General features: G+C 43.6%; 1 protein-coding gene across 9 annotated transcripts; it reads left to right on the plus strand.

Moving 5' to 3' along the window:
- The first annotated feature begins 545 nt into the window (after positions 1-545).
- Positions 546-25,406, plus strand: corin (corin, serine peptidase). 9 transcript variants are annotated; one of them, XM_072697772.1, is made up of 22 exons: positions 546-917; positions 3,146-3,290; positions 6,251-6,592; positions 8,781-8,991; positions 9,269-9,453; positions 11,872-11,985; positions 12,953-13,060; positions 13,854-13,964; positions 14,370-14,492; positions 14,656-14,763; positions 14,840-15,071; positions 15,783-15,928; positions 16,109-16,216; positions 17,060-17,173; positions 17,308-17,418; positions 17,535-17,658; positions 19,818-19,946; positions 20,069-20,118; positions 20,277-20,451; positions 21,181-21,452; positions 21,938-22,071; positions 22,409-25,406. In XM_072697772.1, exons 1-22 carry the CDS (start codon positions 846-848, stop codon positions 22,589-22,591), a joined length of 3,297 nt encoding a protein of 1,098 aa, XP_072553873.1. In that variant the 5' UTR covers positions 546-845; the 3' UTR covers positions 22,592-25,406. The 9 variants fall into 9 exon arrangements, with proteins under 9 accessions (XP_072553873.1, XP_072553877.1, XP_072553879.1 ...); XM_072697776.1 differs by having other exon boundaries at positions 547-917; positions 3,146-3,207; XM_072697774.1 differs by lacking the exon at positions 546-917 and adding an exon at positions 942-2,579 and having other exon boundaries at positions 3,107-3,290.
- Positions 25,407-25,980: the final 574 nt, after the last annotated feature.

Genomic DNA, 25,980 nt, shown 5'->3' on the forward strand with positions numbered 1-25,980 from the left:
GTTTTGATTTAGATCACCATTAAACAAATGCAATGCAAGTTTTTCATTTCAAGTTTTTTTTCAAGTTTTGGATTTTTTTTCCTCCATAAAAACCTAAAATGTGGTCTCTTGAAAAGGCTATTTCTCCTGTCTTAATCCAGTACTTTTTCAGCTGTTTATAATGGAGGAAATGGCCGAGAATGTGATTTCATTGTTTCTGCATCATTTACCAGAAGCACTCTAATTTGTCATATCAAATTCCTCATGTGTTGTGTTCAGTCTTTAAGTTCCCCAGGGTCAGACTTAAACCCCTTGGCAAGGTCATAAAGAGATCATCATTACTTCAAGATTAGTATGTCTCCAAAAAGAGGAAGCGAAAATTAAGATTCTTGAGTAAGAGTCTTAATAAACTGATTAGATCAGATTAACAAATTTTGCCTGCAAACATAATCAAAAATGGTACCATGCAAATGGAACACAGAAAAATGCACTTTGATCTTAACGACTTTGCTTACTTCCAATGTGTTTTGAATATTTGGGTTAATTCAGTGGACTGGCTTCAACCTTCCAGAATCTGGATTATAGGAACTGAATTATGATTGGTGGCAGTTATAAATTCCTTGCAGGCTACTTTTGATTTCTTTGTATCCCTGAATGGGAAACTGTGTGGGTTGGGTCTAAAATCGTTAATTTTGAAGGTGGAGCTTTTCAACAATGTTGGCTGATGAGACCCCTGAGTTCTTAACGTAAACTACTGGAGGAGAGCAAACAGTAGTATGTCTGAAAGTGTCCGCTCCATTTGAAAGTCCGTGAGAAGGAAGCGGCCAGAAGTGAAAGTGCACTACGGACATGAGAAGTACCTGGTCATGCTGTCCATGCAACAGTTTTCCTCATTGAACTCTGAACAACAATGTTCACAAGTTGGCTTCACTAACGGGGTAAGGGCAAGCACGTTGTTGTACTACGAAGTGAGATGTTATGTTTCTTAAAATACGGTGAATAGAAAGTGCTCCGTTATTACTCGTTTACGGTCCAATATATAATCTAGCCAGTATACATTTCACGCTATAAGAAATGTATGCGCCGATTTGTGCTTTTCTGTTAATTTTGTGTTTATTACAGAACAATTGTTTTTCAGCATTTTGTACTCGGTCTGCTCCAAGCCCTTCCTTCCGAATAAGAGTTATAACCTGACCGCGAAGTTTATGTTTGTGTCGCACTAGCTGGGTAGAGAGCTGCCAGGTGTCAGACCTGAACCCCGGGGTGCGCAAAAATAAGTCGAACATCAGCGGTGCTGTAATTACATGGTGAGGAAATAAAGGGTTGAGAATTAGATCCGAACCCCGGGGCGCCCAGGAATGTGCGGGCGGTCAGACCCGAACCCCGGGGCGCTCAGGAAAGTGCTGTCCGTCAGACCGGACCATCGCAGCGACCTGGAAGGCGTTGAGTGTCTGACCCTACCCTCGAAGCACGATGTTATATCACACTGTTTTACATATTGGTTCCCATTAGGCTCTTAACTACACTCGGCACGCGGATAAAGGATTGTGCCTGTTTCGCATGTATATTCTCTGTTTCTTGAAAAGTGCCTGCAGCTGTATTATAGTCTAACCATAGACTGGATAAGTGCATATCCCCGTAGCGGAAACTGTACCTGCGTGTCAGATGTTTGCTGTAATTTGATAGCAGTAACAGATTCATGCAGGTCGTGTTTCAATATTACGCTGCCTGCTAGAGCTGACGAATGCACTGGGATTATCTGTAATGACTATTTTAAGATCTGAAGTGTGAAACCGTTTTTCCCACTCCGGCACTGCGCCTTCTCCTCACACCCAGAGAAGATACGTGGTCTCTGCTTGCCCGAGAAGGTTAAAAATAAACTTCTTCCGAAGATGAGATTTCAGATCCCCCATTCATTACAGTACCACCGGCACTGGAATGGAAAATCTGAAGTTAACAAATACCTGGTTATAAATAGGCAGAGACCATGGTCCCCCAGGCTGTCTGCATCTGCGACCCGTTTGCAGACTGGGTCCTAGCGCAGTCGGAAGAAGTTACTCAACAAAACCCGACACTTGGTTTAAACTCAAAAAATCGGCATATTAAAATAACGAAATAATTTCCTATAGGATAGGAAAAGCTGGGACGCTAACTGCCTAAGTCTAACAGATCTACCTTTCTTTCTCTATACTCCGTTACGAGTCATGTCCCAAGTAAACGCTAACGCATGACAAATGTACAATCGCGTATATTTTAGCCGATTCTACTGTAGTTATTTATGAATGGAAGGAAAATCTGAACAATGATAGCACATTTACATGGATTAACGCATAAAGAGACTGCACGGTGGAGAATCCTGGAAACGCAGCGCTAGGACCCTGGGGCGGAGCGATGGAGAGGTCCCGTCTAAAAGTCCTTATGATGGGGCGGGTCGGACGCTATTCTGTAAGCCCGAGCTGTCTATTATCGGCTCTCCTAAGCTTAAGTTTGAAAAGTAGTCATTCATTGTGAAATTGTTAGGGAGTCGATGCTGTCCCGCAGGTTGATTTAATCAGCCGGCTTCAGGAGGCACCGGTTTGTAGCCGTGGCTCTGCTGCCAGGTAAGATGTCCTATCCAAACTGAGGTCTTCTGAGCAGATCAGCACGTTGTGCATACCGTCACCGCAGGCGCATAATATTCTGCTGTGGAGTAGTGTATCACGCCCATATTTGAGTATTGTTTATTTTGTTTTATAATTACAGTCAATATTTTTAAATGATGATGATGGTAGTAGTAGTGCGAGATGAAATGCTGGTATCATAAATGTTGTAATTATGGTGTCCTCATCCGTAATCATGGTCAAATGTAGTTCAAAATAACCGGCGACAGCACGTCAGGGAGCAATTCGTGTTGGGTCACAGGTCTTTATTATTATCAAGGACAATTAACATGTTGGCAGTGCCTTGTATAACATTCTGTCACGGTGTCTTATTTATGGTTTCTGATTCTTTCAAACATCCGTTTGTACCTTAATATAGCCGCTGAACATGAACGCTGCATCGTGCGCTGTTAGTGTATCTACGTGCATTAACCCGTATACGTAGGTAAGCTGACCATGTACTAAGGTCTAAGTGTTTTATGTGATAGTTTGACAGTTTTTGCTGCACTGCCGGCTGCCTGAAACAGGTGTTGGGGACAGATGAGGACAATATGGGGGACGTTTGCTCTCAAAAGCTGGGATCAGTCAGGTACCTCCGACTGCTGCTCGTCATCCTGATGCCCTGTACGTGCGCCCTTCTCTGCTTGCTGCTTATCTGCTTGGCACTTAACGGTGAGTCAGCCCGCTTTTCCTTCTCACGCCTTAGTTTGCATATTGTGGTTGTTTTGTTGTTTTTGGGACTATTATGTTTACCTACTTGCAGCCTTTTGTTCACCATGTTGATCAAAATCCAAGGCAATTACCAATAGGCATGCACCAATAGGCATGCTTATGTCCTTGCACTCATTCTCTTAATACTGTCGTCATAAAAACTCAAATCCTCCCACTTTGACCAAATGAATGGGAAACACATAATACTCACGTTAACACACCAATGTTTTTGTGAATGATTGTCTTTTAAAATTCAAATATATACAAATGAACCATTATAGTTTTGCCTAGACAGGACAGGAAGTAGAATCAGATTCTGCTGATTAAAAGTATTAAAAGCTTTCTGCGTCAGGATCTGCGTATATTGGGTTTAAACATTCATCGAACCAAAATACCATCAGTGCTTTGTTGCTTTGTCATCCCAGAGTCATTTTTTTGTCCTCCCACGTGTTAGTGGGTGGTGGAAGATACGCAGGCTTTAATATTCCAGTAGTTTTGCCCATAGACTGATGCTAACAAGCAGAGACACATTTATAGATAAATCATTGACCATATACTCATACTGACAAATGAAATGTATTATTTTCTCTTACTTTTTCCAAATATGTATGACAGTACCTCTCTGTGCAGTTGCCAGAACATTTTAAAGTGCGTCGCTATTTTCCAGATCGAGATGGTGACTGTCTCCCCTTTGTGGGTTAGTTCCACTTTGAAAAATCCTTTGGTTGTATTTAAGTTTCGGAGCTCATGAGGGTGGATGAGCCATCATAAGCAGCCTATCTGTGCTGAACACTGGCCTTTGGCTTTGCTGAGAGGTGCTCAGATGTGTGAATTTGCTCTTTCAGTACCCCACCTGGTCAGGAATATGCATGGTGACTGCATCTGCTGACACTGAGCGACAGATAGCCTGCATGCTACACGTGCATTAAACACGAATTTAAGATGGTTATAGTGCTGCTTTACACCCCAGGGGAGGGGGTTTGAATCCCCCCCCCCCCCCCATGTGTGTGCAAACTTTTCATGTGGCACCATGCACTTGAATTAATCGGCGTCTCTGGATCCAGCATAGTGTGAGGCTTTGTGGCGTGGTTTGCTGTCCCCTGCCTGCTTCCCTGTGCTGCCTGGGATCGCTTGCAGGCTCCTGTATTGGATAAACAGTTATGGAAGATGGATAGATGGATTATTTCCAGTTGTAAGGTAATATGTAACGGGCGTCCATTTCAACCATTAATAAATAGTAGAGAAAGCAGCATTTTGCCTAGTAAGGGTGAGCCGCTGTGTTCAGTAGCACTTGGCTGTATTGGCCGCTGCTCGTGTGTTACCCTGCAGATGCAACTCCCCCGTTTCCTTTGCTGTCATCCACAGATGGCACCGAGCTGGATGATTGAAATGTAGGCTACGGATCCCTAATTATGTCGCTGGAGTCCTATGAGTCACAAAAAGAACAAATAAAACTTTAAAAACTGACGCAAAGCGCACATTTCCAAGATGACGCTGAATGAGGCTCAGCCAACCAAAGGAGGCGTAGAACGTGCCTTTGTTAAGTAACGTGAGTGGTTTTTCAAGATACGGCGAAGTGTTAATTCACCACAATGCGCGGGGGGGGGGGGTTCCTATAAGCACAGTGGAAGCAGCATCCAGACGCTGGCAGCCCCCAGCAGGACATACGCTAATTTTACGCTTGCAGAGTTTTGACCTCTTTCAACTCCCTGGGTAGTAAAGCTGAATGAGTTTACAGCACGGCAGCTGCAGGCATTTATCAGAAGGTGCGCTGAGGTCAGCTGCCCCGCAGGGGAGCACAGATGCCCCAGTCAGGCTGCTTGTATCTAAAGAGCTGCGCAGCTCCTTGGTGTGTCAGGAACAATGAGCTGTGTGGCTACAGCATGACCACTCTCTGCATTCATCTGCCAGAAGTCTGCTTAGTCCACATCTGGGGCTCACTGTGATCAAATCCCTGAAATGGAGGGAATCTTCAGTTACCTTTTTTTTTCAAGCTACAAATTTCAGTCAAATCAGTTTATTTATTAAGCACATTCAAAAACACAGAGTGCTGTACAACATATCAATGAGTATGAAAGGACACATAAGAAGTAAATAAAGAAAGATAAAAAAAGAAACTGATAAATAAATACCGGAAAAATACAAACCTGGTCAATGTTCATTGAGTCTGTATCTGTATGTGCAGGTGTGTGTGTTCAGTCTTAAATACATACTTTTCGTGCATATTTGTGAAAAGTCCTATGGCTTAGATCCTCCAGGCACAAAAGCAGATACTTCTGCTGTATTTTGAGGGAGAGTCAGAGAAGCAGGGGAACCACACAGCAGGGGTCCAGTTCAGCACATGCAGACAGTGAGGCTGCCGGTCTTTCAGGCTTATATGATGTGTTATTTATAAATATCTTGCTTTAGCCTCTGGTGATTTTAGACACAGTTGCTGATGCCTTTATATTTAGAATAAAGGGTGGCTCAGTGGCTTAGTGCGAGGGTTATAGTCTCACACCTCCAGGGCTGGGGATGTGAATCCTCCTTTGTTTCATAATGTGTTCTCCCCAAGTCATCTGGCTTTCCTTTGGGGGGGGTCCAGTTTGCTCCTTTAATTGGCGTATAAGGCATCTCTCAGTTGCCCATAGTATTTTATTAGGTGTGTGTGGACTACAGTGGACTAGCATGCTGGCCATTGTACCCTTGTCACGTGACCTTGTGACCCTGCACAACCCTGACTCCAGGATACTGTAAGTGTTTAAGGGAGAGATGGACCATTATTGGAAGATGTAAGGATGGATTTCCTGTTAGCAATCCCAAGACTTTGAAACTGATTTCCTTGGAAATATTTCCTTTGACATAAGTGTTGTGTATCTTCAGTCCCTGCGAATTTGCTTTGGTGGTATTTTAGTGAACATGTTCTGCCCCTCTAAATACAGGTACAATAGGAAATGGTGTTCTGCAGTCTGGGGAGACGCACCCCCTTCCCGCCAGCAAAGAGGCCCCTGGGACAGATCTGCCCCTCACAGGCTTCAGCTTGGGGCCACAGGCCTCTCCCGCTGGGCCGGATCGCAGCACCCGTGACCCCATCACCCAGGGCATGGGTCACCTGAAGCCTCGCTCCCGGAACTCCAGCAGCCCCACATTCCGGCCCCCCACCCTCACTGCCACCCCCGATGTCCCCACCACTGCTGTCCCCAGCTGGGTGACATCACTGTCCACTCTCAGTCCACTGTGGTCAGACACAACACCGCAGGCAATGGATCTCAACATGGATAAGGGTGAGAAAACCCTAAGAAGTTCCGCTAATGTTCTGGTTCCCGTTGGGGTATCACACAGTGATTTATTTCAGGGTACCGTATATATAGCATATTCTTCTATTCTGACTGCACACAGATGAATCGGTGTTTTAAGTAACCGCAACATTAGGCACCGGTGTAATTTGGGCGGCGCTGGGTGCATTACATTCTCAGAACATGTCCTTCTCGAGGATGCAAGAAGTGACTGGAATTCTGATATGGTGCTGCACTCGTCCTTAGAGCTTGACCTCACTGAAGAGTACATCACAGCACTCTCATCAGACTATCCAAACACTATAAAGATAAATCATTAAGCAAATATGCCCAAATATTCCCTGGCTGTGGAGGTCATAGAAGCTGAGGAATTATAATGAAGCGGCAGAGAGACAATGACTGTTTCACACTGACTCTAGTCTCAGGATGTGGGTTTAAAGTACAGGAGACACCCTTTATGAAATATCTCAGCAGGCTAGTGGTCTACAAGCAAACACTCCTTATTTGACAGATATTATGCACACATCTTCAGAGCCATCTAAAGAATGACATATATAGTTTTGTATACAATTACCAAAAGAAAGCCAGAGAACTTCATGAATGTTATCATGTCTTCAACTTTCCGTCAAAACAATATTCCAATGGATCATTATGAAACCATTTTATGACAGTGGATTACGGCTTCTCACTTTTGACCTACTAAGAAGGACCATTATCAAGGTCAATTTAGCCCACTAAATTACACTAAGATTGTCTTAATAGTCTCACATTTATTCATGCATGTTACCTTGGGTAGGGAAATGTCAATAAATGAACTAAATGGGTTTCCAGGGATCATTAACTCAAGCATAATAAAATCGGTCGGAACCAAACACCACTGAAGATTTATTACCTCATTGCACCACGTTTATTTCCGTATTTCTGACTTAAACTGACATTTGGCAGACATGTAATATTGTGCATAATGTTCAGCCAATGCAGCTCGTTTCTAAAACCAGGATAGTTTACTTATCAAACAATGGTTTGCTTCAATATACAATATTAAAATACAGTAAATCCTTGGATTGTGAGCATAATTCGTTCCAGAAACGTGCTCGTAATCCAAAGCACTCGTATATCAAAGCAAATTTTCCCATTAGAAATAATGGAAACTCAGATGATTCATTCCACAACCCAAAAATATTCATAAAAAAATATTAATACACAATATAAAGTAAAAATACATAAAACAAAGTAACTTGCACTTTACCTTTGAAAAGAATCGTGGATGGTGTGAGGGAGACGAGACAGAGGAGAAGAGGAGGGTTATTTTGTAGAACGACTTTCACTATAACTAACGGAATCTATTGGCTCACTGGAATCTTTTTGTGTGACTTTAACAAGGAACCTATCCAATGACAGCCGCTTTTGTCTCATTTTCGATTTCGCAGAAATGTAAACATTGCATTGTCATTAAACAGATTCATCGTTCGCGCTGCTACGCCCTTATTCGGGTTGTGCTTTTCTACTAAATTTTGACTATATAAGTGAGGCACGCCGACTGAGACAAGCATGGGAGACGATTACCCACAATCCCGCAGTGAGAGAGAGAAGAACCATCGGCTCAGTTGTGATCACGTGACGCTCGGCAGACAAAGCGTATATGTAATACTCGTATTGCAAGACCTCGCTTGTTTATCAAGTTAAAATTTATTTACAAACACTTTCAAACCAAGTTACTCGCAATCCGAGGTTTGACTGTAATTACTATTATGTGTCATTTGACAATTTTATTTGTAGGTACATAAGATACTCGGTATTAAAGAGTTGTACGGGTTATAAATGTGGCATATGTGTTAAATAACAGTGCTGTGTTTTGGGTGATGTTTTGTGTCCTTTGAAGATGCTATAAGGACATGATCAGATAAGACTTTACCACTGTATTCATGCAAAGAGACTTTGTTTGGTAGCTCTTAGAGAGAAGATAGCCGCAATGGAGAATATAAAATACACAATAAATTTACAAGCAGATAAAAATAAAATGACTAGAATAGAATACAAGGCAAGGTTAAAAAAAAAAGGAATGCATTGTAAAGGGATAATGGTGTTTCCATCCCCACTTCATTCTGTCCATTCCCCGAAGTGCTTCTGCTTTGTGAGGAATATTGCTGAGCACTGGTATCCCTCTCACCTGCAGACGTCTGTTCGGATATTAGCCAGAGCCAGTGCCACATGCTGCCATACAACCGGACCAGTGTGTTCTCCCGCAGAGTCATCGTCAAGAGTGTCGAGGTGGACATGTTCCTCAAGTTCTTCAGCTACCTGAACCGCCTCAGTTGCTACCGACACATCATGCTTTTTGGCTGCAGCCTGGCACTCCCAGAATGTGTCACTGAGGGAGAAGAGAGGTAGGTGTGCAGGTCCTGCAACCTCTCTCATTTCCAGCTCTCCGAGCAGCCACCAGAAGGGGCGGCCGTATAGCCATAGAGATTATTACTTCGTTGTTATAGGTATACTTGGAAAAATAATATCCTTTGTAAAGAATAAGATTGAAGAGGCAAACAGAATAATTTTCACATGAACCAGCTGCATGTTCCTCGCCAAGATGATGCGGTTGACAGCATGATCCCGAACATATTGACGCAAACACGGGTTGTCTTGGCCTGGCCTCTTCACCGCCCCCAGGCGGCTGATCTTCCCCTGCATGTCGTTCTGCGAGGCAGCGCGGGACGGCTGTGAACCCGTCCTGCAGATGTTCAATGCCTCCTGGCCTGACTTCCTCCGCTGCTCACAGTTCAGCAACCAGTCTGCAGCCGGAAACAGTGGCAGTGCTGTGTGCTACAGCCCGCGACACGTCAAGGGCAAGCCCTGTAAGTAACAGCGATGCAGTGAGCCGAATGAATGGCCTTGTGCTGCTTCACATTAGGGTTTAGATCATTAAATCACTTGGTCGCTATAAAGCAGTGGTTCTCAACCAGTTCCTCGGAGACCCCTAGATGGTCCACATTTTTGCTCCCCCTCATCTCTTAGCCAGGCACTCCACCTGGACTGTGGGGGTCCCCAAGGACTGGTTAGAAACACTGCTATCAAGGGATGCAAATGAGGAGTAATGCTAAACATCCTGAATGAATGCTCTCTTGCATGTTGCTTGAAAAAACGACACATCTCTTTGTCTCTCTGCTCTCTCTACATCTCAGTGTCTCTCTCTGCTCTCTCTATATCTCTGTGTCTCTCTCTGCTCTCTCTACATCTCAGTGTCTCTCTCTGCTCTCTCTATATCTCTGTGTCTCTCTCTGCTCTCGCTATATCTCTGTGTCTCTCTCTGCTCTCTCTACATCTCAGTGTCTCTCTCTGCTCTCTCTACATCTGTGTCTCTCTCTGCTCTCTCTACATCTGTGTCTCTCTCTGCTCTCTCTACATCTGTGTCTCTCTCTTTGTCTCTCTGCTCTCTCTACATCTCTTTGTCTCTCTGCTCTCTCTACATCTCAGTGTCTCTTTCTGCTCTCTCTACATCTCTATGTCTCTCTCTGCTCTCTCTACATCTGTGTCTCTCTCTGCTCTCTCTACATCTGTGTCTCTCTCTGCTCTCTCTACATCTGTGTCTCTCTCTACATCTCTTTGTCTCTCTGCTCTCTCTACATCTCTTTGTCTCCCTGCTCTCTCTACATCTCTGTGTCTCTCTCTGCTCTGTCTATATCTCTGCGTCTCTCTCTACATCTCTTTGTCTCTCTGCTCTCGCTACATCTCTGTGTCTCTCTCTGCTCTCTTTGGGTGCTTTTCCACCACACTTTCGCTTTTCCATTGACTTCCGGTAGAGTAGCAGTGCGAAAAATTCCAGTACCAAAAGTGCCAAACCAACTGGGGTACTTCTTTGGTACGTCGGTACTTTAGGGTTTGACTTGAAACACTTTCTTTGTCAATTGGTTATGCAAATAGCCTGCCTCTGAAACAATATGCAAAAACAATATGAAAACAACGATAAATATGTATGTATGCATTGTGATCTGGTCGGAAGAACAGATACAACAAAAAGATCAGGATAGCATAACAAGAAATTTAAAAAGTATTTTGTTTATACTAGGACAGCACACATATAACTTGGCAAGCTTTGCCATTTAAATTATTATTCCTTTTATAGAGCATCTAATATATGTTTTAAAAATCAGTTTAAAGTTTTACCTCCGCTGCTTTTGCATGAGCGCTGCATGCATTCTCAGAGACAATCATAATCATTTCATCCTTGCCGTTTAAATCACTCGTAGACAGTTTTGTGAGAGATTTATGAGCTGCTCTTTCTTTTATAAATTCCCCAATATTTTTTTTTACCACAAAATCACATTTCTAGGATCCTAGTATATTTAAGCACATCCTAGAATAATAAAGAAAAAACTTTTTAAATTTGTCATGCCACCTTGATCTTTTTGTTGTATATTTTGTTTTTTTTTTCCACTTAATTCATTGTTTTCACAACTCTTCAAGGCACCGTTTGTATTGTGTTTCAGCGGCAGGCTATTTGCATAACCAATAGACAAAGAAAGCATTTCAAGTCCCACCCCAGAGTATTGAAGTAGCAAAGCGCCCCAGCTGGTTTGGCACTTTCAGAACTGAATTTTTTGGTACTGGTACTGGTACTGGTATTGGTACTCAGCTGGAAGTCAATGGAAAAGGGAAAGTACCATAACAAAAGTATGGTACTTTGTGCAGTGGAAAAGCACCCTCTGTGTCTGTCTCTGCTCTCTGTATATCTCTGTATATCTCCTGTGTCTGTATATCTCTGTCTCTGCTCTCTCTGTCTCTCTCTGTATGTCTCTGCTCTCTCTCTCTCTCTCTGTATGTCTCTCTCTGCTCTCTCTGTATGTCTCTGTCTCTGCTCTCTCTCTCTCTGTATGTCTCTCTGCTCTCTCTGTATGTCTCTGTCTCTGCTCTCTCTGTATGTCTCTGCTCTCTCTGCTCTCTTTGTATGTCTCTGTCTCTGCTCTCTCTGTATGTCTCTGCTCTCTCTGTCTCTCTGTATGTCTCTGCTCTCTCTGTCTCTCTGTATGTCTCTGCTCTCTCTGTCTCTCTGTATGTCTCTGTCTCTGCTCTCTCTGTATGTCTCTGTCTCTACTCTCTCTGTTTGTCTTTGCTCTCTCTGTCTCTGTGTCACTACTTCCTATGTTGCATGCTGCATGATGCGGAATAATGCCCTCTGCCTCATATTCAGCATTTTCATTTTTGTTTGCCTGTATAGGTTCAGGGAGCCAGACTGACATTTTCCTGCTTCTGTTCATTTCTGCCTGCTTACATAGCTCTGTGTGGTGGGCGAGACAATTTCCTGTGTGCTACTGGAATCTGTGTCCCTGGGAAACTGGTGTGTAATGGGTACAATGACTGCGATGACTGGAGTGATGAAGCTGACTGCCGTAAGTCGCCGCCGCCGAGATGGGGCCAAGCTCACATAGCGAGACAGCTGTAAGATTCTTCTTACTCACTAGGGAAGGTGGCTGAAAATGTTCACTCCACGTGATGCGTGCCTCTGTACAGTGAAATCCAGCTATTGACGGTTCTCCAAATATTCAAAGAAAAAATATAGTGAGCAGCAGTGGGGTTTGGAGCAGTCTTTGTGCAAATAGGGGAAGATTTGGCTTGACAGCTCAGCAATAGCTGGTATTTGCTGAAAATTATATTCATTGTTCTAAATGTCAGCTTTGGTACTATAATTATTTCTTGTTACACTGTGCAATGCCGGCAAGGCAAGCTCCACTCAAAAGTCACTTGACAGGACCATAAAGCCTTTGGTGAGTTTCCATTGAGTGGTGAAAACTTGGAGCACTGGGTTTGGAACCCTGGCAGTCTGAGGTGGGACATCAGGACCTTTGTTAAACCAGAGCAGCAAACCAGCTTTCAGAATATCTACCTGCAGGTACTCCCAGCTTTCAGAATATCTACCTGCAGGTACTCCCAGCTTTCATAATATCTACCTGCAGGTACTCCCAGCTTTCAGAATATCTACCTGCATGTACTCCCAGCTTTCAGAGTGCCTAGCTGCAGGTATCAGATATGGCAGTGAAAGCAGCTGTATTCAGAAAGTCCTTTGTCAAATTGTCAGAAAGTCCTTTGTCAAACACCGCTTAAAGTTGAATTTTCAGAAGTTTCCATTAAGCACATCACAAATGGACCCACATGCTGGTCATCACTCCATATTTTACATATTCTCACATGGTTGTCTTTGACAGTTATCATGGTTGCTAGGAGAAGCTTGATGTTGGTAGAATGTGCTTCTAATTAACATTGACAGACTTTGCTGCGTATTGAATGAGTCAGACTGCGCTTTTTCTTGCACTGAGCTGTGAATGTATGTGTAACCAGTGTCCATCCCCCCGGTCGTAGGCTGCAGTGGGGAGCAGTTTCACTGTGGAACGGGACGCTGCCTCAGTCCCAGCTTTGTGTGTGACGGTTATGATGACTGCGGGGATCTGAGCGACGAGCAACAGTGTGGTGAGTGTCCTTAAAACCCAGTCGTCTTCTCCTAAGAGAGAGACAGACTTATGCAGATGAGGTCTAAGCACAGAGTCAGACGTTTACCTGGCATTCCTGGAGCGGTTTGGGGGGAATGAAGGGCCTTGTTCAGGGGCCCAGGGGTGATATGTTTACTGTGCTGGCCACGGGATGCGAACCAGCAACCGTCAAAACAGGAGTTGTATACCATTCTGGGACAGGCCCAGGAAGCAAGCAACCAGAACTTCTGTCCATTACGTATATTAATGAACCTCAGCACATTCAGCCCCCCTCCATTCAGAACTATGAGATAAGTAATAAAATATATTTTAAAATTATATAATAAAATAAAATTCTTTATTTTTCATTAATGCTTATAACCTGACTTAGTGCTCATCCTGGCATGAGGCTGTGACTCTGTGTCTGCTCATCTGGTATCTTGGTCTCTTTTGTCATATAGAGCCCAAAATGGGCCCATCCGTACATGCAAGTATATTCTGCACAAAAAGAACTTGCCCTGTTTGGGCTTTTGCCTGGTAGATCAAATCAGTAGCAACTTCCCATTGTTGTGTAAGAAGTACTTGGTTATTTTTAAGGAGCCTTTCCAAACTTATAAATGTATCCTATTGGTTTTAAATTTAAAATGTCTGTCCTTTCACTGCTGAGTCGTCTTCAGACAACATGCTGTAGTAGCTGTAGTGTGAGCTGTAAGTCAGACTGTCAGGCCTGAGCCCCCTATGTCCGGCTGCCTTGCATGCAGCTCCGCTCACCCACCTGCTGGGTTACTTTGCAGTGTGTGACCCCGATAGAGAGCATCGGTGCGGAGATGGCCGCTGCATCACCAGGGACTGGCTGTGCGATGGCGACCACGACTGCTTGGACAAGAGCGATGAAGTCAACTGCTGTGAGTTGGGTTTTCGACACTAGCCTGTGCAAAGGGACAGTACTGACAGGGCTGTAGTGGTAAACCATAATCTCTCCATAAAATGTTCAATGCAAAATCCATTACCTGTCGTAAGTCTCTCTCTATGCATTTGTTTTTTGATTTTTATACATGCTTGTCAAAATTGCATTTATAGAAAACGACATATAAGAAGATGAAACTTTATTGATGTTTGAGGGAAATTCTTGAAATTTTACATAGTCTAGGTCAGTTATATGTAATAACCAGCCCTTTTGGTCAGTACATTAATTAAAAAGATACACTATACTGTGCAAGAGAATCTTTCAGGATTACCATGTTTTCCTTTCGATCAGGCTCAACTTTCTCACATGCCCTTGATTTAAAACGCGTGAAACGTTTTCACAGCCTGCAAGAGCCAGGGCCTCCTAGAGTGCCGCAACAGCCAGTGCATCCCCAGCGCCTTCAGATGTGACGGCGACGAGGACTGTAAGGATGGCAGCGATGAGGAAAACTGCAGCGACCTGCAGGGTGAGCAGGCTACCCTTCAGCGGGTCTCCGTTTACAGTTTACCTTCATTTATTTGGCACAAGCTTTTGTCCAGAGCAGCACCCAGCTGAGACAGACAGTGTCTGTCTTCGGAACATTGACGGCAGCCGCTATGTTGGCCTGAGCTGTGAGTTGCTCCCTGCAGGTCACAGTGCGTGTGGTGCGGGAAGCACGAGCTGCATCGCCAGTGCCTGCACACAGGGATGTCCTGCCAGTGGCACGTGCGACAGCCGCAGCAGCACAGCAAACTGCAGTAAGTATGAAGGCAGAGGCATGTCCTGTACAGCATTCTGTTCCGCTTTGCTGGCTCCCTCACCCTGTCCTTTCAGGCCGCTGTGAGGCCATTACACTGGAGCTGTGTATGAACCTGCCATACAACACCACGAGTTTCCCCAACTACCTGGGTCACCAGACCCAGAAGGAGACCTCCGTCAGCTGGGAGTCCTCCCTGTTTCCTGCTCTGGTGCAGACCAACTGCTACAAGTACCTCATGTTCTTTGCATGCACTGTGCTGGTACCCAAATGTGACCCTGAAAGCCAGCAGAAGGTGCCCCCTTGCAGGTGAGCTCGCCTATGCCTGTCTTCAGCAAATCATTACCGTATCCTGCTGTCTTCAGCAAATCATTACCGTATCCTGCTGGCTTCAGCAAATCATTACCGTATCCTGCTGTCTTCAGCAACTCATTACCGTATCCTGCTGTCTTCAGCAAATCATTACAGTATCCTGCTGTCTTCAGCAAATCATTACCGTATCCTGCTGTCTTCAGCAAATCATTACCGTATCCTGCTGTCTCCAGCAAATCATTACCGTATCCTGCTGTCTCCAGCAAATCATTACCGTATCCTGCTGTCTCCAGCAAATCATTACCGTATCCTGCTGTCTCCAGCAAATCATTACCGTATCCTGCTGTCTTCAGCAAATCATTACCGTATCCTGCTGTCTTCAGCAAATCATTACCGTATCCTGCTGTCTTCAGCAACTCATTACCGTATCCTGCTGTCTCCAGCAAATCATTACCGTATCCTGCTGTCTCCAGCAAATCATAATCATTACCGTATCCTGCTGTCTTCAGCAAATCATAATCATTACCGTATCCTGCTGTCTTCAGCAAATCATTACCGTTTCCTGCTGACTTCAGCAATAAAATGTGTATAAAGAAGAAAGATTCCAGAATATGTATTTGTACTTGGTTATGCTGAGCACATGCTGTGTGTTTAGAACATGCGAGGAGCCCGATGCATGTCTGTCACTGGGTCCGTGTGCCTCTGTAGGTCTCTGTGCCGGAATTCCAAGGAGCGCTGTGAGTCCGTGCTGGGAATTGTGGGATTGCAGTGGCCAGAGCACTCGGATTGCGCCCAGTTCCCAGAGGAAGGACAGGAAAATTCCACCTGTCTGCTCCCAGACCTGGACGTGGACGGTCAGCTGACATCGAGCTGTTATATCATTACATTTTCCCCAGTGTTTCCAAGGCGACAGCAGACGAGACCTCGGAGCATTTAGCCTTTATGTAGAACTACGACTCACATCACAGCTCCTATGATGCAGGGTCTCATCGTTTGGATTTCAGCTTATGAATTTTCTGTTTCTGTCCCTGAAGAATGTTCTCCCAGCCACTTCAAGTGCCGGTCGGGAAGGTGTGTTCTGTCCTCCAAGAGGTGCGATGGCCACTTGGATTGTGATGACGACAGTGATGAGGAGAATTGTGGTGAGTCACGCACCATCGCACAGCCATCTGACCAGAGGAGGGGGGGTTGTCACGCCTATCACTCATTATCTCGTGTTTCCCCCAAGAGATCAGTGAGGAACCCAGTCCAGTATCCAAAGTGTGTTTATAGCTGAGCAGAGCAGTAATGTGCTTTCATTGTTTTAATGGGATTTATTGTGGCTATGAATAGATTTAGAGTTTACTGACAAATACTGTGCACTAGATGGCTAGAAAGTCTTTTTAAAGGTAAAACACATGAACTTCGAAAAGAAGTTATTGAGACAGTGGCAGCAGTGACCCAGACTAATATCATTACTGAAGGACATCCTGTATTCGTCGGATGATTAATGGCTGGCTGGCCCCCCTCCCTCTCACCGGCTGACAAGCGTTAATATGCAAGAGAGGCGCTTCTTTGCTTCTGGAGGGACGACGATGCCAGTGGTCAATGTCAGCATGGACAGCCGTGCGGTTCTGTGTCTCTGGCGCCTCTCAGAGATAAAAAATAGAAACATAATTTACTGTCACCTCTATTGTCAGTCTTAAGATTGATTTTTCCATATGTATGCAGAGTTGTGTCTTTCCAACTAAATTAGAATAGTAGTCTAAATGTTTAATATGCTGCATTAAATGTGCTGCATTTGTCTTCTCCGTGTATTTGGAGCTGCCGTTAGCACTGCTCTTCAGATTACCCGGGACAAAAATTCATTTCAATTTTTTTATTTCCTTTGGCCTAAGATGCAGTTCGAATCTATCATTAGAGTGCAATATGTGATCATTACAGCTCACAGTCAGAGTGAGAAAAACATGCCCTGCTTTTCAGTCCATGACCTTTCTTGTTACCAGGATGTAAGGAGAGAGGATTGTGGGAATGTCCCGGTAACAAAGCCTGCATCAAGCACTCAATGATTTGTGACGGATTCCCAGACTGCACTGACCTGGCTGATGAGCGGAATTGCTGTAAGTGTGGCAGCAGTCAGATGCAGCCAGCGGAAGGTCGTGTGCTGTCCTTGGGGGGGGGGGGGGGGGATCCTCGCTTTTCAGACGGGGCCCCTGGCCGCGTCTGCTAACCCTTCATACTGCTTGTCCTGCAGCTGTGTGCAGTGATAACGAGCTTCCGTGCAATAACCACAAGTGTGTGCATCGCACGTTGTGGTGCGACGGCGTGAAGCACTGCTCTGACAGCTCAGACGAGTGGGACTGCGGTGAGTGAGCGGCCCTTACGACTCCAATTTCATCTTGGCAATATTTCCACCTAGAAGGATGTCATTGTGTGTTCACGTTCGCATTGATAATAATCATGTTCCCCCACACTTTGCAGTGTCTCTGTCCAACACATCCCTGTCGCTTCTGACGGTCCATAAGACGGCGTCTGAGTACCAGGTCTGCGCAGATGACTGGCACCCGGAGCTGAGCCGCCTGGCGTGCCAGCAGATGGGTTTAGGGTAAGGTCAGTAGTTGGCACCCTGGAATATCTGCTATATCAGCACTTTGGCACAGCTGCCATCTCAAGGACCAGCTTTTTACCTGGACTCACTCTCTCTCTCTCTTTATTGTTTGATTTTGTGAATATTAGCTTGTGCTGCATCACAGGCTCTGAGCTTTTCTGGACGTGTTGCCCTGGGCCATAGAACTGGGTTATGATATGACAGCTGTCATTTTTCTGTGGTAACCTGACAAAATTGGCATTCAAGAGTTATCACAGCTATGACAGCCTGACGAGCATTGCCGCTCAAAATAAATGAAGAAATGGCTTTTGTGTTTACCAAGGTATATGGGGTTTGCTGCTTCAAAGAACGAAACAGTGACATGGGTGGTAATATGAGTGCTTTGTTAATTTTATGTGCTGAGGAAACAGCGGTGGAGCTGCAGATTAATTTTTCATTTATACCTCAGTAATTGTTGATGTTACCAGAACCTTGTGAAAGCCTGGTGGATCACGGAGGAAACATAAAAATGACCTAATGTCAGCCCTTCAGCTGAGTATGTATGACTAAATCAATCAGTCATCAATCAAATGCATTCCTGCAACAAAAAATCCTGCATTTCACTATCCAGATTTTCACATATACAACTTTCAGTCCATAATGTATGAAAAGGTATGTATTGTAGGCAGTCACTATAAAATGAATAGTTGCTAAGTAACAAGGCTATGAGCAAACATAAGCATATAAGAAAAAGGTGTCTCAAAACATAAAACCATTGGCACTGTGACCACTGGCAATCTGAGGACAAACTGTAAACTGCACTTTATAAATCACATGAGTGTATTCAGAGTAGGGTTGGAAATCATCTGAAAAAAAGTAACCCATCAATCACGGTTTATTGTGATTAATCGTGATTAATTGCACCTAATATTTACAATCATAAATATTTATATGTTGAATCCCAAATCAATGTAGAATTAACACAGGGTGGAGTTCATGCATCATTGTGAAATACCCATTACCATAACATATTTAGACAGACTGACTGACTGACTGACTGATTGATTGATTGATTGATTGATTGATTTTATCCAGAAGGAAATTTTATCAGATTTTTAAAATCAGTTTGAGGACCACTTGTTGCAGCCAAATATGTCATATTTTTCCAAATACAAGTGAATAATGTATCAACTGCCCAATAGAAATTTAATGATTAGTTGTCATTGTTGACCCACCACAACGAAATGTGTCCTCTGCATTTAACCCATATGTAACATAGCAGGGGGCAGCTAATTCAGCGCCCAGGGAGCAGTGCTTGGGGGCGGTACCTTGCTCAGGGTACCTCAGTGGTGCCTTGCTGGTCAGGGATTCGAACTTGCAATCTTTCAATTACAAGTGCGCTTCCTTAACCATCAAGCAACCATTGTGCACTAATACATGCAGTGATACAATTTCTGAACCAGTAACTATTTTTTGTTGAAGGAAAAAAAATGTAATGATTATTACATTCTTGGTCAGTTGTTTCATTATTAACTTATTACATTAAGAACAGTGAAATTTATTACATTATTGGTATGCTATCACATTACTGATAACTTCACTGTCTGTCAATTTTGCCTCTGAGGTAGTTTATTATATTACCATTTATTTCCATAATAAATAAAAATATTTCATCAATTCCAGGGCAAGAGTTTCTGAGATGAGAAAAAAATGACAAAACTAACAAGAATCAAGCTAAAATATACATCTTATCATACAATTTGATTGATAGATACATAAAAACTTTTTTTTTCCAAAAAATTCTCAAGTTCGTGAGAATGACCCATATTTTAATATATATATTTTTTTAAATGGTTTAACTTAAAAGTGTGCTGTACAGATTATTCATTTCCAACAAAAATATTACTTGCAAGCAAATACAAGTTGAATTTGAAGTGTTGATGAACAGAGGACGGGGAAAAGAGAAGGCATTGTATTATACATAGGGATGTTAAACAATTTTTTTTAATCGGGTTGAAACACTAATCCCGACCACACCATCGATAAAAAATCTTAAATCTATTTGGCAAATAGCTCTAAAAAGAGAACCCTGACGACCACTGAAAGTACACTGTTTAATATGAAGAATCTAACAATTTTAAGGTAAAATTTGAAGGCAGGCTGCTATTCCTCCGCAGTATCCCCGCGGCCGTGGAGATGGTGCCGGAGCAGGCTGGTCTGCTGGGCCGCAGGCGATGGCTCCATGTTCACCCTGACTGGACTCGCAGGAATGGGTCTGCGCTGCAGGCGATGCTGGAGAAGCGAGGGTAGGTGTATCTGTATGGCATTTACTGTACAGATGTAGAACATTATGGATATTAACATTAATGATGTAATGTTTCCATAACAGAATTCTAAAACTCTAAAAGTGATGTTTTTTCTCCTTAAGGCATTCTTGTCATTCGCGCAGAAGAGTATCTCTCCGTTGTGCCAAAGAAGGTACCCCTCAGGCAGCCTAATTACGTTTTACAACATGTCGAGATGTGTAAACACTCAGATTCTGCCTTGTTAAATTGCTGAGAGATCTGGTGTGCTTCATAGAAAGTCTGGACAGGTGGGTTGGTTAAAATTAACCCTGCAGAAACTACCCCCCCCAGACTGCGGTCGGCGCCCTGCGGCGCGCATGTCCAAGCGCATCCTGGGCGGGAGGACCAGCCGGCCCGGCCGCTGGCCCTGGCAGTGCTCCCTGCAGAGCGACCCCAGTGGCCACATATGCGGCTGTGTGCTCATCGGCCACAAGTGGGCGCTCACCGTGGCCCACTGTTTCGAAGGGTGCGTCCCAGCGCTGTCCATGTCTGCTCTGTGTCTTGTTCCCATCATGTCACCATGTCATGAAGTCACCCAGCATTTATAGGTCTGTTCCTTGTCATATTTTCTGCAGGACAAATTTAAATTCATCTTTTCCTGCTTTTTCCTTGTTTTGCCCTCATGCCATCTACTGTAATTGTTTTTCATAGTAACAGATATTCCTCTGGAATTGAGAATTAAAAACCAGGAGTAGTTAGAAAGGGCCTTGTCTTTCAATGCAAGTAACTCCCAGGCCTGTATCTAGAAATTCTGGTTCCCTTGACAGAATGTCACCTTGGGTCCCCCAACCTCCTTGCATCGCGTAATGTTATAATCTTACGTATTCAGGGGTCACTGCAAAGTGCAGTAAGTCTAGAATCTAGTACAGTAAGACTAGAAAATAGCATGATAGAGTGCTGAAATTCTCTCAACAGAAGTTTTAGGACAAAATGGAACAAAACGTCTCATTCTAGATAATCCAGGGGTAGCATGAAATGACATGGGGGTTCAGCTCGTACTGGGCGTACATGATTACAAATTTTGATTAAAATCAGATCTATGCACTGTCTATAATAGTCCTTTCTGAACAATTTTAGTATTTAATTACTGATCTTATTAAAGATTTTTACTGTTCCAGATTTGCAGACAAGATTACAGGAACGGAGCAAGAGCCTCCAGTGTCTTTACAGGGAACTCTGTGTGTATACCCCCCAGGCGAGAGAGTGCCGACGCATGGAAGGTGGTGTTAGGCATCAACAACCTGGACCATCCATCCCCCTTCATGCAGACCAGGAAGGTTAAGAAGGTCATTGTGCATCCACGCTACAACCGTGCAGTGGTCGACTACGACATCAGCGTGGTGGAGCTGGACCAGGATGTAGAGGAGAGCAGCTACGTGCGGCCGGTGTGCCTCCCCCACCGAGACCAGCTTCCCCAGCCAGATACCTACTGCTACATCACTGGCTGGGGTCACATGGGCAACAGGAGTGAGTTCCCGGCCCTTCGTACCTGCTTCTAATGGGTCCTCAGGCCACACATACCTGCCTCTAATAGGTCCTCAGGCCACACATACCTGCCTCTAATGGGTTCCTTGGTCCACACGCACCTGCAACTAACGGATTCCTCGCTCTATACACGCCTACCGCTATACGGTTCCTTGCTCCACACATACCTGCCTCTAGCGGGTCCTCAGGCCACATGCACCTGCCGCTAACGGGTTCCTTGGTCCACACATACCTGCCTCTAATAGGTCCTCAGGCCACACATACCTGCCTCTAATGGGTTCCTCAGTCCACACGCACCTGCCACTAACGGGTTCCTCGCTCCATACACACCTACTGCTAAACGGTTCCTTGCTCCACACATACCTGCCTCTAGTGGGTCCTCAGGCCACACGCACCAGCAGCAAAAGGGTTTTTCGCTCCACATGCACCTGCCGCTAACAGGTCCTATCTTATCATCCTTTGGCTAGTGCCTTTCAAGCTGCAGGAAGGCGAGGTGCGGATCATCTCCCTAAACCAGTGCCAGTCTTACTTTGACATGAAGACCATCACGTCCCGCATGCTGTGTGCCGGGTATGAGTCAGGAACTGTCGACTCTTGCATGGTGAGGTCCTCTGCTGTCATTCAACACTGTACTTGTCTCATGTCAAAACGGATAAAAAAAAAATTGACTCTTTGTAACCAATGGACTGGGTTTGCAACAGAGATGGACATTTCAGGTCCACAGACCAAATGCAGACCAAGATTTTGTTTCAACTAACCAGTACAGCGCTCTGTGACTCCTATACTCAACTGCTTGGTTGAAACAAAATCTTAGTCTGGAGCTTAAATGTCCACCTCTGGTTTGTAAACCAGGGACTGCTGTAACTGTGCTGGTAATATTACCTAAACTGACCTGAATAATGGTGAAATTGCATTTATCCAACTATGTTGTTCCCCAGGGAGACAGCGGAGGTCCTCTGGTCTGTCAGGAAGTGGACGGTCGCTGGAGTCTCTATGGCCTGACTTCCTGGGGGTCAGTTTGCTTTTCAAAAGTCCTGGGACCTGGAGTCTACAGTAACGTAACCCACTTTGTGGAGTGGATTGAGAGACAGATTTATCTGCACACCTTCCTCATTGATTAAGCCCTAGTGGAAGCACTTTCGGCTAAAGATGGAAGGCAGAACCCTGAAGAGGGAGTAATGTTGAGACTGAGCACTAATTAATCATGGTCACTTGTGCAGGGATCTGAAGGTGTCCCTGTTGTCAGTGTGCTCAATGATCATTCCAAGATGTGCTCAGAAATCCCAACACCAAATGGAGGAAAGTATGACTTTAAATCTGAGCCATTTTACAGTTTAATCAGCTTTTGGAAGTAACAATCGCTATATTCCATTGTTGAAGATGCTAAGTCCTGCACATCTTGGAAAGCAGCTGGTGAACTGTTCCTCGTGATGGATTCTGACCCGTACAACTAGACCGTTAAATGATGGGCTGATTTTCCAGAATGGAAGATGTCTTTAAAAGAAGATAGGAAGGAAGCACAAACAGACAAGTACTATGAGGTGTGCATCAAATAATATAAACTGCTGTTCACAATGACAGCCAATAAACCAACTTTTTGCCAGATCAGGAAGACTGTTAGGTCCTTTTAAATGTTGTTTGGCTGTTGTCCAAAATTACAGAGACCTACTATCAGCAGTAGTTTAGATTATATAACTTCAATAAAAGTGCTTTGCTCCTGCTATGCAGTTATATGTGAATATAATGGTTTATAGGATCTGTAGTCACTGCCACTATTTTTCATTTGTATTGTTGCAGCGCATGTGTGTATGTATGTGTGTATATATATACACACTCTATGTTCTCCTGTAACATGTTCCTGAGAAACCTCATGATGAACAAATTCATGCTATCGAAACCACAGGTACCATGGGGTTGGGGCAGAACTCTCCATCCATTCACCTTTTGTAATCGCTTGTTCAATTCAGGGTCACCGGGGGTCCGGAGCCTAAACCGGAGGCCTTAGGTACAAGGCAGGGAGCAGCCCAGCATGGCGCACCTGCAAAACACTCAAAAACCTGAAAATAACAATAGCACAGTTTTATAAATACTAAGTAGCTAATAAATGGGTAAATCCGACAATAAATATGGCACTTTACCTTGAAGTCGATCTTTCATACCTGTTGCTTTTGTAATGTTTTGTCCCCCCATTCCATTCAAAACGCTTTAACATTTCAAGCTTTTCCTCAATAACATTAGCTTGCCACTGACTGACTGCTCGGCTACTTGGAACCAGGATGCTTAGATGTGTTTTGGGTTTTGTTTCTGTTTAAAGTTATGAAATGTGGATGAACAGCAGAGCAAACACTTGTAGTTTAAGACACACAGTGAACTGATGCAGTAATTGGCCATTTCTGGTGTTGGCATTTTCTGCGTTTACTTGGTGCCTGTATCATGCAGCGAGATTTGTTTGTTAGCTACATAACACGTCGGATTTAAGGTAGTCTGGGCTAAATGTAAGTGAAAGTGAACGAAGATAAAGTCCATTTAAACCTTAAATCTGACAAGTTATCTAGCTAACCAACAAATCTTGCTTTGTGATACAAGCCCCGAGTATTTTTTTGCAGATGAAACTGCACATAAAAAAACACAAACAAAGCGCTATACTGTAAATGTTTCCTAATATATCGATTGCTCTGGAGTAAATTAGTATTTTCAAATCATGCTTTATAGGAGACCATACTGTGTAGCTATGTCTTTGTAAACAGTTAAATAAATAAATTGTGTTGATATTCGTTTTTTATATTTTCAAATGGTAGATGATGGTAAATGCCTGCCTATATATTAAACTAATAGTGTTTTAAAAACCATTCCTTGAAAAATCATATACATGTGCAGCATTAATTTCTCTTCTCCGATGGAGTAGCGTGATGTGTTTGGAAGGACTGTCTAACTAAAGGCCTTTTCTAACTAACTGCGTCTATTTCTAATGACACATTTATTACTGGCTACTGCAGACACGATTGTGACATAAACAACAAATTCAACCCCCTATTTTCTCTCATTTTTATCATGCATTCTTGGGATTTGGGCCTGTGCAAAAGACAGTTCTCTCCCAGAAACATAACATTGATTACATACATACAAGCACTCTAAACAGGTCAACAATATTAGGTTAATTGGAGCTTCAGCAAAGTCTCTCCTTTATAAATATGTGAAGTGACTATATTAACATGTAAAGGCCTTGGAATCTGCTGGCTTCAGTTTGAATTTTGTATGTTTAGTCACAAATACTATGTATACTAAAATATTTAAAACATTCTAGCGAAAAATTTGCTACACTATGCAAATGGTAATCATGAAAGATAATAATAATAATAAATAAATGCTGTTACTAACAGGTAGTAAACATTTTAGCTGGTGAAGTATTTTAGATTTTCTTCCAGATTCTAGATTCGTACCGATGCTTTGTGAATCTGAAACGCGTGGATGACTTATGCCAAAGTCAAAAACCTTTTTATTATTATTTTTATGTGTATATGTGCTTGTGTGAAAATGCTCCACTCTGAAAGAGACAGATGCAGAGATGTTGATGCTATTAGAATGTGTGTATTTTGTATGTTCATGTATTTGTCTGTGTTCATGTAGATGTGCGCCTGATTGTGTGTTTGTATCTGTCAGTAGGTATCTATCTATGTGCATAGATTTATGCTTAAATGTTTCAATGTAACATTCCACTTAAAGACATGTTGTTTGTATTTATTTTTTTTTTGTTTTGAATATTTTTCTACTGCTTTTGTATGTGTTCTCATGAAAATGTTCTTGGTCCCCAAACCTAACTTTCAAATTTTAGAATTCTTTTCAAGTGTAAATGACTTGAAAATGGAATATTTGCATTTACAGAGGACATAACAAACTTATTATTTATATCTTAACAATAAACTTTGTGAACACAAATGCTGTACAGAAAAGTTCATTTAAAAATGAATATTTTTATTTTTTTTTAATAATAGAAATTACGGGATACCATGAGGTAGAAGAAGAGTTGATATGGTTCTCTGGCACAGCTGATTCTTTCAAACTAAAACCCCGTACATAACATTGAGAGCCAGCAGGAAGCCCTGAGTCCTGCTGCTGGTTCTGTGTGGAGGTTGTTTGCCGCCCCCCCCCCCCCCCCGTAGGTCAGGGTTCCTCCAGCTGTTCCCATTTCCTTATACAGCCCAAAACATGATTCAGTGCCGTGACATCTCTAAATTGCCCATGATGTTTGTGAGTTTCTGTGTGTGTGTCTGCCCTGTGTTGGATTGTGCTTCTTGGAACAGACTACAGGAGCAGGTAGTTTGAGCTGGAGCTGGAAGCGAGCAGCGGAGAAGCCGATCAGAAAGCTGGCAGCTAGTATAGTGTGGAGGTGCGGTGTGGCGGAGTAACAAAGGGGCACTGAGCCTCCACCTGCGTCAAACAAACTGCCTCCCGGCCACAGCAGAACTCCGGGAACTGGATTCGGCAGCATGGTCCATGATCAGGGTCACCA

Source organism: Paramormyrops kingsleyae, chromosome 12 (genome assembly GCF_048594095.1).
Source record: "Paramormyrops kingsleyae isolate MSU_618 chromosome 12, PKINGS_0.4, whole genome shotgun sequence".
In the NCBI taxonomy this organism is placed as follows: Eukaryota; Metazoa; Chordata; class Actinopteri; order Osteoglossiformes; family Mormyridae; genus Paramormyrops; species Paramormyrops kingsleyae.